Source organism: Meriones unguiculatus, chromosome 8 (assembly GCF_030254825.1).
Source record: "Meriones unguiculatus strain TT.TT164.6M chromosome 8, Bangor_MerUng_6.1, whole genome shotgun sequence".
In the NCBI taxonomy this organism is placed as follows: domain Eukaryota; kingdom Metazoa; phylum Chordata; class Mammalia; order Rodentia; family Muridae; genus Meriones; species Meriones unguiculatus.
The window spans coordinates 72,957,229-72,974,085 of NC_083356.1; the positions used below are offsets into that span (position 1 = coordinate 72,957,229).

A 16,857-nucleotide genomic window follows, 5' to 3' on the forward strand; every position below is an offset into this window, starting at 1 on the left:
CCTGACATCTGCCACAGGAGCCTGTGCCTCTGAAGTCTAGTCATCCCAGAACACCCACGTATATGCTCCTGCCAGATCCCCCCCACCCCCCACCCCACCTGTTGTAGGCTGGCCCTGGCCAGAGTTTCCTCCACCTAAGAGTCTGGGGAGATCTGCCCTTTACAAGGGCTCCATAACCAACTCCACTTGCACTGTCTGCCTCAGTGCATACCTAGGTGACTTCTGCCTTGGCACAAATGCCTGCTGCCAAGCCAGTGGCTAAAGGCCTTGCAGGACTGAGTCTGAGCACAGGCTAGCCCGAGGCAGGGAGTTTCTTTTCTGGGCAGGTTATGCCAAGGTCCACAGCCACACCCTCTGGGTTAAGGGTATGTGGGAGGTCACCCTGTTTCTCACATGGGTGGAGTTGGGTGAAGCATGTGGTTGGGGAAGGACAGAATCTTGACAGTTGTGACTTTGGCTAGTGACCCCAGGAGAAAGAATGTACTTTAGACTTCAAATTGTTTTCAGTTACAGTAGAGCCCTGCTTGGGCTCCAGCTCTTTTCTGGGACCTACTCAGAACTAGGACACAGCCCTGGGGAAATCTGATTTGTCCCTGCTAACATCTGCTCCACAGTTCCTTTCTGCATACCTCGCTGCCCTGGGACAGCTGATGGTGTGCTGAGAGGTTAGAGGAGCAGAGCTTCAGGATCTCAGACCTTCCCTGGCTTACACAGAACTGATGTGCCCTTGGGAGCCTGCCATTTGAATAGCACAGTGACTTGGCTTCTCTGAGCCGGTTTCTTCATGTGAAAACTGGCCACAGGCCCTACCTCAGTTGACCACACAGGTCAATTGGGCCGTGAAGCACTTCCTTCACAGGTGTGCCTGCCTTGTAGCCCCACATTCCAAGCACATGTCTATACCCAGGGACTTCGGCAGGACATGTACCCTCTAGCAGGTATCAGGGTTGGGGGCTCTGAGAGTGGGTGCTTCTCCAGCCCACCTCCAGTCAGCTGCCTCTACTCACCAGCTGGGCCTAGCTGTTCCATTTTCCCTCCTGTTGAGTTCAGTGAAGGGCAGCTGCATCCAGCTTTGGGCTGGTGGGTGTTTGCTACACCAGATCTATAGCATTCCACTAACCATGGGACTTGGGAAGGCTTAAACCAGGACAGGTAGGAGATTGCCATGCTTGGCTTAGCACCCCAGCTCTCTTAAGCTCACCCTGACGACCTGGTTCCTCTGGGAGTGTACTGGCCCACAGGCTGCTTGGAACCAGCACCCAGAACCAGAGATAGAAGACAGCAAGGCCAAGCATCTGTCCTTGCCCCTCAGCTACAACTCAACTTCACCAGCACTTCTTCCCTTTATTGATCCCCTGGCATAATCACTGCAACCATGAATGTAGTTCAAGAATCAAGCTGAATGGAAACCAGAAGGCTGGGGCTCAAGAGTTGCCAGAAAGTGTGGCAGCAAGGAGATGGCACCTTGTGGTGGGGTGGTGGAGGCTAGGCCTCGGGTGTCCCTTTGGCCACAAAGACTTTGTCTTTCAGCGCTGGATAATACTTTGACTCCTGGTCCTTGGGCTTTGATGAAGACAAGATTTTGGCTTGGCTATGGAGATGCTAGAGATTGGCCAGGGTTGAGGAAAGGAATTTCTCCCAGCCCTTGCTATGGGGTGGACTGGATTGGGCTGGTTTCTGTCCCAGGGCTCATGACAGTGGATCATGTTGGGGGATCTGGGCCTTGGTCTTGTTCAGCCTCTGAACTCTTGCCCTGTACTTGGACTATGGCAGGTGCTGAAGGCAGGGCCTGGAAGGCACTTGGCTTAGGGGGGTCCTGCTAGACAACGCTTCCGTGGCTCAGTCAAATTGGAGGGCACAGAAACCAAGGAAGTGAGCCATGGCAGGGGTCCACCCCAAACTGGGCTTGGCTGTGGCACTGGCAGGCCTGGGCCTGGGCTTAGAGCTTGGCCCTGGGGTGGTTCTGCAGTAGGGTGCGCATGTCCAGCAAAGCTTTCTCCAAGTAGTGGGCCATGCGGGCGGCGTTTGTCTCAGCACAGCTGTTGTAGGCTGATACGGAAAAGTTGATGTGGGCCTCCATGGGGTTGTAGCAGATGCCATAACCATCTGGGACCACGGGTCCGAAGAACATGACACAGTCTGTCTTGGCAGGGACCTGGGGACAGCAGGTTCAAAGCTTTCATACCCAGGCCTGTGGTGGCCTTCCTGTCCCTTGGCTGTAGTAGTCTGACTCTCTGCATCCACTCCTCCTCTGTGCCCTTTCCTTTTCTCCATGGGGTGAGCCTTCCTTTGTTTTCCTGGAGGGGCAGTGGTGCGCCTCTGCAGCGGCACTGCCCTGAGGCCATCACTGTCTCCCTGCCTGTGCTCCACACATACTGTGAGCTCCCTGGGACAGTGGTTTGTGCCCAGCTGTGTCCCAGCACCCAGCACGTTAGTTGGTACTAATCAGCTACAACTGGCCAATGAATGAGTGGAACAGCTTCTCTTTTTAGAGGCCTAAGCCTTCCTACCCTTGTTAGAGCAGTGTCCCTAATCTGAGCTCCTGCCTGGAAACCCAGTTGCTTTGGCAGTGAGACTCTGGTAGCATGTGTGGGCTCCAGACTTACTAAGGTCCAGCTGCCAGTAGGTTGTAAAGAATATATGTGTGTGTATGTGTTTGATTTTAGACACAGAAAGGTTTCTCTGTGTAGCCTTGGCTGTCCTAAACTCACTTTGTAGACCAGGCTGGCCTTGAACTCAGAGATCTGCCTGCCTCTGCCTCCCCAAGTGCACCACCATACCTGCTTAAGATTATTTTTATTTTATATGTTTGTGCCCACAGAGGCCAGAAGAGGACATCATGTCTCCAGGAACTGAAGCTACAGGTGGTTGTAAACAACCTGATTGTGGGTGCTGGGAGCTGAACCTGGGTCCTCTAGTAGAGTATCAAGTGCTCATAGCCATTTCTCCAGCCCCGGCCAATGGGTTCTACTCACCACGGGCACCCAGGGCAGTGGCCTACCTGGCTGGTAGAGAGGTTGAAGTGCATAGCAATGGCGTAGGAGGTGTCCATGAAGATGTCAGGCATGCTCACCAGGTCCTCAATGGCTTGCAGCTTCAGACCCAGCAGGTGCCGGTCAAAGCCCTCCCCTCGGATGGCCTGTGGGGGGGAGAATTGTCAGAGGCAGGTATTGTGGAGTCATAGGGCATCCCAGTCCTCCTCGGGAGCCTGTGGCAGTGCTGCCCCTTTCAGATGCTGGTCCCTCAGGCCTGTGAGACCAAGGTGTCCAGGCAGAGAGTGCTCCCTTCCCAGATGAGAAAACTTAGGGCTACAGAGGAGTAGACATCTGCCCAGGGAGGCAGGACAGTGCAGGACTGAAAACACGAGCTTTGGTAGTGGGTGGTTAAATGAGAGCTAGACAGTGTCTGCATGGAGATGAGTAGTGTCTGTGTGTGCAACATGGGGCAGTGTGTACTCCCTATGACAGGCAGTGTCTGTGCCTGCCTGGTAGCGTGGGCACACTGTACCTACTGATGCCTCTCTACCACCTCCCTGGCTACAGCCTCAGCTGCAGCTGTCATGTGCTGGGCCTTTGGGGAGAGCACACAAGATCTGAGTGCCCTGCTCAGTGTGACCGTGGAACTGGGGCCAGAGCAGCTACCAGGTTGACCCTGGTTTCATCAACTTTCAGATGGCAATAATGACGGCACAGAACGAGTTCCAGGGGCCCCAGTGCTCTGGGAAGAGGCAGTTGTTAGCAGGAAGACAGACAGGCAGGTAGGGTAATGGCAATAAGGAAGGAGAGCAGGGCTCACTCACGCGGTCAGTGTAGGCTCGGTGGGCCTGCACAGCCTTCCGGAGCAGCTCCACCTTCTGGTGCTCCTGGAAGAGGGAGGGGGAACACAGGACACTGAAGCGCCATCTTTCCTCTTCCTCTCACCTTAGCAGCCCACTCAGTACCCAGCACTACAGCACTCAGGTGAGTGGACAGATTGCTGGCTTCTCTTATGAATGGGTGGATACATGGGTTTGCCTCGGCTGCCAGAACGCTCAGAACTAAATTCATGGCTCCATCTTCTGTTAATCCCTTTGCCCACTGTGGGGCTGAAATGCCATGGAGGTGCAATCCATTTGAAGAGGATGAACAGGAAAGGAAAGAAATGGCCCAAGCACAGCCTACCCACCCCCCACCCGTGGTCCAGACCTCTCACCGGCACATTGGAGTCATCCATGCCTTTGACAAAGGCCAGGGAGTCTGTGGAGGCTGAGCGGATGGTGTCAGTGCGGCCCAGGTGAAACATCCGCAGAGAGGCACTTTCATATGTAGCGCAAGCCTGCCCGTAGATCCTGGGTGGGAGGTGGCTCTCAGTATGTCTCTTCCCTTCTCCTCCCCTCCCCTCCCCTCCTCTGAGGGGCAGGTGGTCAGGCAGGGCGCACCTGTAGTATGCCAGCTGCAGGGCTATCTGGATGAAGGCATCAGGGCTTAGCTTCTCTGACTTGGGGAAGTCCTTTCCAAAGTGATGGAATACCAGCATCATGATGTCCAGGTCCTGGATCATGCTGGGGTGGAGGTGTGAGCCGCGTGGGTGAGCAGCAGGCAGCGCGGGAAGCTGAGTGGCTGGTCCTCCCTACCAGGACCCCGCCCTCTACTCACATGCTGATGTTCTGTTTGGCTTTCTCAATGTCATTCTTGATCTCGGGTGTGATGTTGAAGCGCAGCTTCTTGGGCATGGGTAGGGGCACCATAGGAGACCGCACAAGCTCAGGTTTTTTTCTGCATGGGACAGGGGGACTTCAGGCTCATGCTGGTGTCACTGAAGCCCGAGTTTCCCTGGGACTGAGATGGGGAGGGGGAATCTCTGAAGCTAGGGTAGGAGGGTTAGAGGTTGCGGGTTAGCTCTCGTGAACCTCTCAAGACGCCAGATGGAGTTGGGTGTGGTGCCGCACACCTTTAGTCCTAGCGCTTAGAGGAGGCAGTAGCGGGTGGATTTCTGTGAGTTTGAGGCCAGCCTGGATCACATAGGGAATTCCAGGCCAGCCAGGCTATAGTGAGGCTGTTTAAACAAACAAACAAAAAGAAGCCAGATGGAGACCGCCTGGGGAAAATAAGAGAACTGTCTAAGGCTACAAGTACAGGAAAGTACAGGGCCAGAGGTACACTACAAAACAACACAACAATAGCCTTTGCAACTTCCTTTAACTAGGCAGTTAGGATTACTGGCTGCTCTGCTCTTCCAGAGGTCCTGAGTTCAATTCCCAGTCATTAAACGGTGGCTCACAACCATCTATAATGGGATCCAGTGCCCTCTTCTGGTGTGCAGGCACACATGCAGGCAAAGCAACTGTGTACATAAATATGTAAACAAACCTTAAAAAAAAATCTTCAAAGCCAGGCCTTTAATCCCAGTACTTGGGAGGCAGAGGCAGATGGATCTCTGAGTTCGAGGCCAGCCTGGTCTACAGAGTTTGTTCTGGGACAGCCAGGCTATACAGAGAAACCTGTCTTGAAAAAAAATTTTTTTTTTTTTCTAAAAGAAAGACAAACTGACCCTTTGGTTCAAATGAGAGTGAATTTCTCTACAAACTAGGTCTGTCACCTGCATACCTACCCTGCCCCCAGGAACTGGGCAATGAGGCTGTGACCATACTCACGTGTACTCAATGACATGGTCCACAAGAGCAACAATGGGGGGCCCTTCTGCAGCCGCATGCTCATAAACCAGTCCACAGGAGCCATCTTCTGCCACAATGAACTGTGGGTGAGGAAGGACCCATCCTGTCAGCCCCCAGTCCCTGGAGGGTGGCTCCTTGACCCAGTTGCTGTCTGGGTGGGTCTTACAGGAAGGGCCCTGAAGCCACCTCCAGCCCTTATGCCAACACTCTCAGGTGCACCCAAGCGCTCTGCTCAGTGCATTTGAAAGCAGGTCCTCAGAAGCATGCCACCCCCAGGGGTTCTACTGTGGTGTGAACCCAGAGGAAAAGTCATACCCAGACTGTGTCTGACATGTTAAAGGGCTATGCTGGGGGTGTCAGTGGCATGCAGGCCTGGTAATGACAGGCTGGTTGCCTGGTAATTACAGCAGCATCCAGCCTCCTCTCTTCCTGCCTGCTTTACAAGCAGGAGGCTGGGGACGCTGGGACTAAGGAGAGAACATGAAGTTCAGAGCCTCGGTGAACCGAGCTTTGGGGCCATGGCCCTGACAGGCCCTCACTTGCCTGCAGTGTCTTGTCGAACCAGCGGTTGCCACTGTTGAGCTTGCTGCCACCCCCATGCAGCATCTGGCCTGCTACATGGTTGCGGTAGACATCGTCCGAGACTCTGGGCACTGGCTTGTCCAAGCACACGGTGAAGATGCTCTTCTGAATGGAGCTCACCGACTCCCGGTTCACTTTGTCTGTAGGAGTTGGGGTAGGCATGGTAAGGCGCTTCAGAACCTGTTTCTCCTGCCCTGGGCTCTTCTTGCCTCACGCCTCTCTGGAGATGGGGGGTTCCCCACCTCTGGGGCATTGAGGGCATGTACAGAGTTCTGAGTGCATAGGTACCCCCCAACCACCACCACAAAAGGCAGGCCCAACACCTGACAAACTATAGACATAGAAAAGCAGAAGCCCAGGGTCACATGGAGAGCTGGTGTGGCAGTCAGGGATACACCACCAGCAATCTGACTCTATGACAGTGCCCATGGCTAGTATGGGATTTGATGGGGGTGGTTCAGAATGCTAAATCCAACTTGCTACTTCACAGGGAGAAACTGGTCTCACCAACCTGAACCTTGGTTTTCTCATCTATAAAATGGGCCAGTAATACCTGCTCCAAATTGAGAGTCTGATGAAACGGCGGCTGCCCCAGCCTGGGGTTGGACCTATTTGGCATGTTAGGAAGCCCTGTCCTGGATGTACCTTTGATGAGGGTATTGTAGGCCTTGGCCCAGGAGTTGCGGTGGTTGGAGGTTAGGATGCCAACAGGCTCTTTGTTGGTTTGTAGTGAGGAGTTCCAGATTTTCTCCAGCTGCACAAAGATCTGATCCGAGGTCAGGGGTGTCCCGTCGCTGTGGTACACATCCAGCTCGAAGAACTGCAAAGCACAGACATGGAAGAGAAGAGAGTTGGGTCATCTCAGGCAAAGAATGCCCACCAGCCTCGCCTGGCTTTGGCAGTGGAGGTCACAACCAGTGCAGCCTGGGCGAGCGAAGGAGCTGGAGGTGGGCTGGGCGGGGAGGAAGGGGGGCTAGGGTCCCTTGGACGGGGCAGCAGTGCCTACCTGGTAGTTGTGCACCACAGTTATGTGCATGGGAGGCTTCTTTGTCTTTAAGAAGTTCACCACTGAGTCTTGCTTGAGGCCCGGCACACGGCAAGAAGACAGGATCTGATAGTACTGGTTCATGCACAGCGGGTTTCCCCCAAGGAACTCGACTGGCAGGGCCTCACTGTGGGAGGACATAGGGACACAGGGGCACTGGGCAAGTGAGCGGGAAGAGGGTAGGCAGATGCCTACTAGCACTACTTGGAACTGGGTGACAGACCTATTCCTTGGTGTCCCTACTTGCTACCAGCATGAACAGGGGCCATGAGGGTAGAAGGGGGTCGTGAGGCCTGTTCTTTCTAGGGATTAGGGCCCTGTTCATGAGTCACCCAACCCCCCCTCCCTCTCCCTTTCTGGGCTTCAGTTTGCCTCAGGCAACTGTGATCCATTTTGGCTGGGATGACAAGGTCACCAGAAGTCCCATGAGCTAGAGCAGAGGATTTAAATGTCCCCACTCTTGCTTATCACTGTCCTCAATCCCTTCCCAAACTGGGCCAGCAGGATGTGAAAATGACATGGGCCTGCTCAGTGCCCAGGCTGACACACTGTGGGCTCAGGGCTAAAGCCAGGGGTGGCTATGGTATTAGGCAGCCATGGGCAAGGGTAGTCTGGGTGGGGTTGCTCACTTGTCAATCATGGACTTGAAATCCAACACACCCTCGATGAGTTTAGCAGCAAACCTAGAAGATGAAATGGAGCCGTGAAGCTGCGTGGACATTTAATGGAGGACCCTGGGACAGGGATGTGTGCTGAGTACAGGGAGATCAGCGAAGGGTAGGACCTATGGAATCACTACTCCCGCCTTGGTGTACAGAGGCCTAAGGACTTCCAAGTGGATCCACCACAGTGGGAGGCTAGCCTGAGCTTTTCATCATCTCCAGCAGGAAGGCTGCGTTAGCCTGGGGGAAACACTGGTGGGAGAGAACCTGAAAGGACCCGGGCACTACTCAACAGTGCACACTCTGGCTAAGAAACAGTGGTGACTGTCACCCACCAAGGGCCTGAGTGGCCAGAGGTTTTCGTTATGTGGAGATTCCTCATCCTGGTGAGACAGCTGAGGCTACCCTCCTGGGTCTAAGTATCCCTGCTGCTACGCCCCTTTCTCTTTCCGAGTCTTTATGACCTACGACACCACTGTCAACCTGTTTTTTCTCCTTGGATTACGTAGGCCCAGGAAACGGGGTTTCTTGGCTCATACCAGCTATTTCCCAGTGCCTGAGGCATTCCCTGGTCCCAGTGTGGGCTTGCTGGGGTTCCCAGGCTGAGTCCCAAATGGAACCAGGAGGCCTTTATCCCTTTATTATTTGTGTGTGCATGTGCTAGACAACTACCCAACCACTGAGCCACACTTATTTCTTCCTTTCTTTCCCTCCTGGCTTCTCTCTATTCTTGCCCTGGCTTCTTTAAGAGAAGCTGGTGGCTGTAATGAGTGGCAGGCTCCCAGGCAGGAGATCCCTGTTGCTAGTATTTTTATCTCTGGTAGGATTGGAACAGGCCAGGGCAGGTGACATGGACGAATGTGGAAAAGGGGACTGTGTAAAAGGTCACTGTGTGGCCAGCTGAAGAGAGTGGGAGGGACTCAGGGCAAGGTTAGAGGGTGGTTACAAAGCCCTGGCACTAGAAACCTGTCCTCTTAACTTGAGTTGTGACCATAGGAGAAAGTCCCCTCATTGTTCTGAGCCTCAGTTTCCCTGTCTGTAAATGAGGCTGTTGGTGGGGTGAAAAAGCCCAGGGTGGAGGCCTTTTCAGTCTCCTAGGGAGTAGACTTAAGGGCTCCGGAAGCCACAGGGCCCTGTCCACTGGCACTGTGCAGCCTTATGCTGGTCTCAGACACTCACCGGAGCTGACCCTGCAGATCCACGAAGTCCTGCTTGGGCAGCATCACTCCTGGGCTGGAGCAGATGACCACAGGCTGCCGGAACTGGAGATAGGCTGTCTTGAGCCACCACTCAGACAGCTAGACAAGGACAGGGCTGATTAGGAATAGAGCATAGGCACCTTGTGTCCCCTTCTTCCCTAGGACCAGGCATCTAGCTGGCCCTGGTGTCCTTCAGCCTCTCTGCAGGACAGTCTCTCAGCAAATGCTAAGGTCCACAGTACCCATCCCTGCCTTCCTCTACCCATCATCTTCCCTGAGCTTGAACAATCAGCACTGCCAAGAGAATGAGCTGCGGGAAAAATGACCAGAAGCAAGGGAATAAATACGTGAGCAGCTGTTCTTGTTTCTTTCTGCTTTGTGAGGCTTGAACCCAGGGCTTCACACACATGCTAACAAACACACATTTGGTCACTGAGCTCTAGCCTTACTTTATCTTACAAATGTCCTGTCAGTGATTATAATCCACTGGTAACTAAAAATGCATGCCTAGATATGTAGAATAAAACAAGCAATGACAGGTGAAAAGAAAGCCCAGCCAAGTGGGTGTCAATCATCTCCAGCTGGGAATGGTTCGAGAAGCCAGCCTGTGGTCAGGACCACCCACAGGAACCGGTCCTCCTCCGTGGCCTTAGACTAGGAGGACAACACTGGTTTTCAAGATCAGGCAATTTTAAGGGGGGAACCTCAATAACAGGGTAAGATGTCTTTTCTGCCCCATAGATAGGTAGGGGACCAGCCATAGGCATGGCACTAATGGTACCCTTTAGTCTTCTGTGCTGATTACAACTTATATTAAGTCACAGTAGGTATTTTTCCCAACAATTCCCACCTACCCCTATTTGTTTTATTTTTTATTATTTTTATTTATATTTTTTGAGATAAAAATTTCACTATATATCCCTGGTTGACTTAGAGAAATGCAGACTAGGCTGGCCTCACAGAGATCTGAGCATCTGTTTCCCATGTGCTAGCCATGGGCTACCATGCTATACCCTAACTTTTATAATGTTCCTAAACCCCTTGAGACCCAGGCCTCCCAGTGTGTTCCACGCCCATTTCAAATAGAAGCAGAATGTGTCTATATACCACACAGTGGCTGGCCTGTGGCATCAGGCCACTAATCTGGGGCCCTTGGCAAGAGGAAAGGAAGGTGACTTGCCACAGACTGGGTAACACAGGAATGCCCTCTCCTGACTCAGAGCCACGGACTGAACCCTCTGAGGCACCCAGGCCTTCCTATGCATCTCAGGGTCTTTCTGAAGCTACTTTGAGGATCTGAACTTTGGTCTATCTCTCTAGGTATCAGCTTCTTCATCTGTAGGAAGAGGACAGACAGGGCTCCCTCTCAGCCAGGGGCCTTCACACCCGCAGGGATTGCAGGGATCCCTGGCTACTGTTTAGGAAAGGGGAGAAGGTGCCCCTGGCAGTAGCAGCAATGCTTCAAGACCCAGTGAGGGCTCTAATTCTAGTCAGAGCCTTTGGCTTCAAAGATTCCTTGGCTCAACAAAGTCAGAAAGCCACTGGACACCAAAATCTCTAAGGTCCTGTTAAGGCCAGCATTCTGACTTCAATAGTCCAAGGCCCTGGTCTGCTAAGGCTCGGCAAGTGCTTATCCCCAACATATCCCACCTGTCTCCTTCCTCCTGCATGTGGCTCCAGACTCCCCCGAAGCCCACCGATCCAAGGTGCTTCCCATTTTCCACTCCAGTCAGCCCAGATCTGCAGATTCTGTATCTACAGATCCCACCAGCCCAGATGGAGAATGTGTGAAAAACAGACAACTGCATCCATATGGGCCTTTTTATTTTTTTGATAACTGTCTCTTAAACTATTCAGCATACTTATTTAGCCAGTATTTATGCTGTTAGAGATTATATCATCTGGAGATGACTTAAGGTCTATGGTAGCAGGGATTTAGTGAGACAAAAATACTGAATCACCTAAGGGACTTGAACATCTGTAGATCTTGCTGTCCGTGGGACCATGGAACCAATGCCCCATGGATACTGGGTGTTTTCCACCCAGGCATTCTCCACAGCCAACTTCTTGTGTTTAAATACTGGTGACAACTTTCTACCCAGTTGCTTTAAAAGAAGACTTTCCACCCTTCAGTCTCACTGTACTAGTGAGTGCCACAGTCGGTCTCCCAAGCAGGTCTGGACCTCATGACTCCCTGCCTCACTGTGCCAGGCCTAGGCCCTGACATCTAGGTGAAGGCATTGACCTCTTCATTGCCACTGGCTCCTGCTCTTCCTTCCTTCCTAGCAGCTGGGGCTATCTTTTTTTCTTTTTAATCTTTGGGTATAACACGAATACAGAAATGTGTACCAAGTACCGGTGAAGATGTGTTTTACAAATTGAATTAATCTAACTGACTAGACACACACCCAGGAGCATGTACAACAAACTCAGGCTGACCTGCCTCAGGCTGTTCCACCAAGCTCAGGTTTACAATCCTTCTAATTGACTGCCCAGCCTGCTCTGAACACACTTTGGCCCAGGCTCTGTCCCAAAGCAGGCATATCTTGCTACCTTTGTCTTCAAATCCAATGCATTCTCCTCCTGCCATCATACCTCCTCCTCTTTTTCCCTCAGGCCCAGGAACCCAGTCTCATATATGCTAGATAAGTGTTCTACCACACAGCTACAATCCCAGCTACTATGACCTTTTCAAAAATCTCCATGTGATTTCTCTGCTTAACATGACTTTACCTACTGATTTCCAGTCCTGTTTACTGCCCTCCTTTCCCCACTCCACTGAGTCTCAGCTCTGAGAGGTTCCTTCTTGCCTACCCTGCACTTGCTGAGGGTATTTACTCAGGGAAACCATGTCAAGCAAACAAAAATGCCAGAGCAACTGGTAAGGGGAGAATGTGGGCATGCAGCCAGCAACAAAACAACCTGAGGGATGCTCTGGAAGACTCAGGATCCCAAGGGGACCATCAAGACATTGCCATCTTACTTACCCAGTTCTCCATTTTCTTGGCCCTGCGCTCCAGTCCCTTCTGCAGGCGCTCCCCTACACCCCCTGAGGCTTGAAACTCGTCCACCAGTTGCTTGGTGTGGGCCCACTCTTCCTCACTCACGATGGGCTGCAGGGCCTTAAGGTAATGGTCTAGGGACTGCTGGAGTGGGGGCACAGGCAGCCTTGGCAATGCATCTTGGTGGGCCTTGAAGCGACCAGAAACCCTCATCAGGGAGGAAGGCTTGAGGAGGCCCAGGGGCTTTACCTGTGGGAAGCAGAACAGCCTACTCATTCTCTCAGACTGAAGCACAGCTCTCACCAAACTGCAGTCCTAGGTTCTTATATGGCATCTCCGGGGCAAAGACACCTCCATGGGTGGTGCCTTCCCTGGATGCTCAGCCCTCGAGGTAAGGAGTCCCGCCTCTCAGGGACCTAGAAGGGCAGGAAGGCTAGGAAAGGTTGGGGAGGAGGTGAATGACATTATTGGCAGAGGTAGGGCCTCCCACCTGTCAGGATGCAGAAGCCCCATCATCTTTCTTGCTCTGGGTAGATGAGTCAGCCAGCAGACAGGTGGCAGCTGGCTTTCTAAGCCAGCTTCTCCCCCAACTTCTCACCTCCCGGCCCCTGCCCCCACCCCATGTGTCTTTCCAGCTCGAGAAATAGGAGAGAATTGGAAATGGGAGAGCCAGATCTCACCCTGGGTGAGGTTTCAGCCTCTGGGCTTCCTATTCACTATGGGATGATCGTAAAGGTGTGGGGCAGTGTTGCAGCAAGCGAGCTGAGTAGGATGGCATGGAGAATGAGAGGTAGCAGAGAGAGTCAGGTGGAGGAAGTCCAGGAGACTCTGCAAGTGGCAGGAAGCAAGACAGAAAGGTCTCAGGCTGCTGGCACAGTGGCAGGCAAGTGGCAGAAGCTTCATTCCATACCTTCTCTCTCTGCTGCTTGTCCTCCATGGCAGGACTGAGGATGTGAGCCCTGTCTGCCTGCCTTGGCTGGATCTCTAAGCCTAACTGTGCTACCGATTGGATGAGCAGAAACTAGCAAGAGGCAGCCATCTGCCTGTGCTGGAAAGAGAAGACAAGACCCACAGTTGAGGGGTGAGGGAGGAGTGAGGCAGTAGCCACTGATGGGGTACCGTCTAAGGCTGTGGCAGTGGTGGTTACAGGACTGCAGCCGCTACTCTACCTCTCCCTAGCTTCCAGAAGAGGAACAGGGGCAGGTAAGTGGGCTGGAAGTAGGCACTGGAGTAGGAGGAAACCTTTCTTCTTTGGATGGGCTCAGCGCCAGGGAGGCAAGCCAAGGGGTATTAAAAAATCCACCTGTCAAAATCTTGGTAGATCTTTTTGATGTGGGGAAACTTGGCTGGAGGGTGGAAACACCCTGGCCGCTAACCCATGGCCCTGAGATCAGTCCTGGGTGGGACTGCTGCAAGACAGAAGGTGCCAGGAAAGGGCCACTGGGGGACTGCGGCCAACCTGTGCACAGCTTTCCCTTCTAGACCCAGGGGCTTTGGGTGGAACCAAAATCTGGTTTTGTTCTGTTTTGTTTTTTAATGAGCTTTGGGTTATTCAGGCTGGGACCAAAAGTGTGTGGGGATGTGGGGGGGGGCACAGTAGTACTTTTGGTATTAATAATAACCCAAAGGACCCGAGTGTGTGGGTTGGGCTAAATTTCACTAGCAGAGCCATGGGATTTGACTGTCTCCTGTGTCATCCTCCAGCATTAAAATGATTATGCCAGTATGGTGGTCCCAGAGAATGATGTGAAAGCAGTCTGTTAAATGGTGTGGTACAGCTCTTTGCAAAGGGTGAGAAGGGTCTCAGGTGCTGCTGGGACTCCTAGAAAAAAAAATCTCAATCTGAGCTGATATGGCTACCTTTAGCTCCAACCCAGCGTCTGACAGGGAGGCACAGCTCACAGTTGCAGACAACTTGAATCAGAGGATAGAAGCTCACATCAGCAGAGCTGGGTAAGCATGGCAAGGGGCAGCCTGCCACCTCCTGCCTCCCCCTACCCAATATGGGGACTTTCAGCACAAGTCTCCACTTGGGGTTCTCTTAGCCACATGCAGTGGGGGAGAGTAAGCATCTGATGAACTCAAGAAGGAGAATGACCAACTGGGTAGGCTTGGAGAAGTGGGTCTGGTCTGGGCGGGTGCAGCTGTGCCTGAGGCTGAGACCCAGCCAGGAGTTCCCGACAGGTGTCTGAGTCAGAATAACTGAGAGCGTGAAGGAGAAACGGGGTGTAAAGGAGCAAAAGACTTGAATCTAAACAGTCCATTCTTTTTCTGGGTCATTGACAGGTCTTGGGCTCGATCCCGCCCCTCACCTGGTCCATCTACTCTGCCCACTTGGTGGATCAAACGAACCCTAACAGCCGGTGTGGGGTTCCGGACCGCCGTTTCCTTGCAGCCCGCGGGCCCGCCCGCCTTGTCCTGTCCCAGGCCGTCCAGGGCGTACTCACCACAGTCTTGGCAGCAAAGGCTAACATCGTCCCGGTCTGTCGGTGGACACTCGGTCCGCTCCGCCCCTCGCGCTGGGCAAAGTCTGCGCCGCAGTTGGGGTCAGCGGGTTCCCGGCTCGGGCTCTAGGTTCAAGGTCGCCGTGTAACTGCCACTAGCCAGTCGAGGCGGCCCCGCGCCCACCGGCCGGGCGGGCGGCCGGTGGAGCAGGACTCACGAGGTGGAGCTTCGGAGGGTGGCAGTCCCGGGCCGCTAGGCGCGAGCCGGGGCGTGGGCACGGGGGCGGGGCCAGGGCGAGCGACCTCCGGCTCGGCCGTTAGAAGCCGGGCTCTGGGCTTCCGTCACGGGGTCACGACGTTAGTCCCCGCGCGGCCCGCGCTCTCCGCCTCCGAACGCCACCGAAGCTGTCAAGGTGGCTGCGTGACCGGTGTCCTTGGACGTCAATCAAGCGGCAGGAGGACACAACTGTATTGACAGGGACTGTCTCAGATGCCTTGGGCTAGGCTCAGTGCGGTGCACAGAGATGACAGGTAGCCCTGCCCCACAGATTTTGCCTGCCACACCTAGTCCCTCCATCGCCCCCCAAAACTAACAAACAAGCAGACAAAACAAACAAACAAACAAACACGGACGCCCCGCACAAATATGGCCGTCGTCTCTGCAGCGGGCCGGCGGGCGGCAGCCGTTGGTGCGCATGCTCCCCGGCGCCCCGCATTAAAATGGCCGCCGCCTCTGCCGCCGCGGCCGCCGCGCGACGGCAGTTGGTGGGCATGCTCCCTGAGTGCCCGGCGCCGGTATGGCTGCCGCCCTCACAGCAGTGACTGTAATTCTCGGCTTCCGGTCGTAGCCGGCCAGCGCTCACTGCTCTTCTGGAAGCTTGGCGGAGCCGGGGAGAGGTGCGGGTGAGCTGGGAGAGGTAGCGGCCAGCTTCCGCGCCCGCTCCCGACGGAGAAGATGGCCGAGGGCGAGCGGCAGCCGCCGCCAGGTAGGGCGGTTGGAGGGCCCTGGAGTGAGGGTGGGCAGGGGGCGTGGGTGTGGCGCGGGGGTCTCGGGAGGCCCAGCTGACGGCCCGGGCCTGGGGCCGCAGGCGGGGGACGGACGGGGAGGGCGACCGGACTCGGGGACAGCCCGGGCAGGGCGGTCGGGAAGGGCAGAGCGCGTCGAGGTGTTCTGGTGGCAGAGGGGCCCGGGGTCGGGACCGAGGGGCATCCGGGAGGCTGCATTCTTTCCTGAGGCTGCGCTAGTGGACCTGGGCCTCGCTCGGACGCCAGCCTCCTCTGTGCCCTGCCCACCCCGCATCTTCTTCCCTCCCTCCTGCCCTTCCTCCCTCCCTGGTAGAGGCCTGGCTTTGGGATTTCAGTATCTGCAGAGTTAATTGAGAGAAACTACCCGTGGTTGTCTAAACCACTAATTTAAAAAGGCTGTTTGTGCCAGATGAGAGGGTTGGTGGCATCACTGTAACTTTTATTTACACTGGGGCCTCATTGTAGTTCTTCTCAAGTAACTAGGGCAGATGTACAGGCTAGCTCAGCGGAGACCCCACTCCTGGAGAACAAGAAAGGGTTGCTGACTCCATGGACTTGAGGACTGAAAATTTCTTACAGAGAATGGATAAGTTGGCTAAACGCAGCTCATGTTTTAAAAACATTTAATGATCCCTCCACCACGCTTCATATTTTGTGGACCCAAAGAGGCACCATTTCTGTGTCCTCGAAAATAGATGAGCACAGCAGAATTCAAAAGGAGACATTTATTTTAAATTATCCCAAACCTCTATGAATGTGTCATAATCAATTCTGGTGATGACATGAAGAGATAGGAGCCATCAAGCAGTTGGGCTCCTTTTGAAATGAGTCTCTGAACGTGTGCACTGGGAGGATGAGGGGGTCACAAACCTCAGGGAGGTACTCTGACTTCTGGAGAGACTCGGGTCCCTGGAAGCAGTCCCTTTTGAAGTCTGAAATTGTATTTATGGATTTGGACCCTAAATAGTATTTAGGGTCTCACTATACATAATGGCCTTGGCTGGCTTGGAACTCTGTAGACCAGACTGGGCTCAAATTTACCAGAGATCCGCCTGCCTCTGCCTCCTGAGTGCTGGGATGTGCTACCATGCCTCCTGAGTGCTGAGATTAAAGGTGTGCTACCATGCCCAGAGGCGTTATTTACTTATGAAATTCTAGCCCATGTTTAAGGAATTAGTAATGTAGATCTATCTGAATACATGCGAGGGGCGGTGGGATGGGAAGTGTTAGGAGGGCCACCTTCA

The 16,857-nt window shown here is 53.8% G+C and overlaps 2 protein-coding genes across 7 annotated transcripts in view; one reads left to right on the forward strand and one right to left on the reverse strand.

Annotated features, from left to right (window-relative positions):
• Positions 1–1,324: 1,324 nt before the first annotated feature.
• Crat (carnitine O-acetyltransferase) lies at positions 1,325–15,238 on the reverse strand. 4 transcript variants are annotated; one of them, XM_060389872.1, is made up of 15 exons: positions 14,591–15,238; positions 12,824–12,971; positions 12,129–12,392; positions 9,122–9,240; positions 7,910–7,963; positions 7,242–7,407; positions 6,881–7,055; positions 6,203–6,375; positions 5,633–5,739; positions 4,635–4,754; positions 4,418–4,540; positions 4,192–4,327; positions 3,800–3,862; positions 3,002–3,139; positions 1,325–2,155 (listed from the first exon to the last, which is right to left on the reverse strand). In XM_060389872.1, exons 3-15 carry the CDS (start codon positions 12,354–12,356, stop codon positions 1,940–1,942), a joined length of 1,818 nt encoding a protein of 605 aa, XP_060245855.1. In that variant the 5' UTR covers positions 12,357–12,392; positions 12,824–12,971; positions 14,591–15,238; the 3' UTR covers positions 1,325–1,939. The 4 variants fall into 4 exon arrangements, with proteins under 4 accessions (XP_060245855.1, XP_060245852.1, XP_060245854.1 ...); XM_060389869.1 differs by lacking the exon at positions 12,824–12,971; XM_060389871.1 differs by lacking the exons at positions 12,824–12,971; positions 14,591–15,238 and adding an exon at positions 14,456–14,477.
• Positions 15,239–15,284: 46 nt separating this feature from the next.
• The window catches only part of Ptpa (protein phosphatase 2 phosphatase activator), a 31,163-nt gene continuing 29,590 nt past the window's right edge, over positions 15,285–16,857 (forward strand). The window contains exon 1 of one of the 3 annotated variants that reach the window (XM_060389875.1): positions 15,285–15,573. In XM_060389875.1, coding sequence (XP_060245858.1) covers positions 15,543–15,573 — 31 coding nt within the window. In that variant the 5' untranslated portion in view covers positions 15,285–15,542. The remainder of the gene's footprint in view (positions 15,574–16,857) is intronic. The other 2 variants (XM_021650234.2, XM_021650316.2) reach the window with 2 other exon arrangements.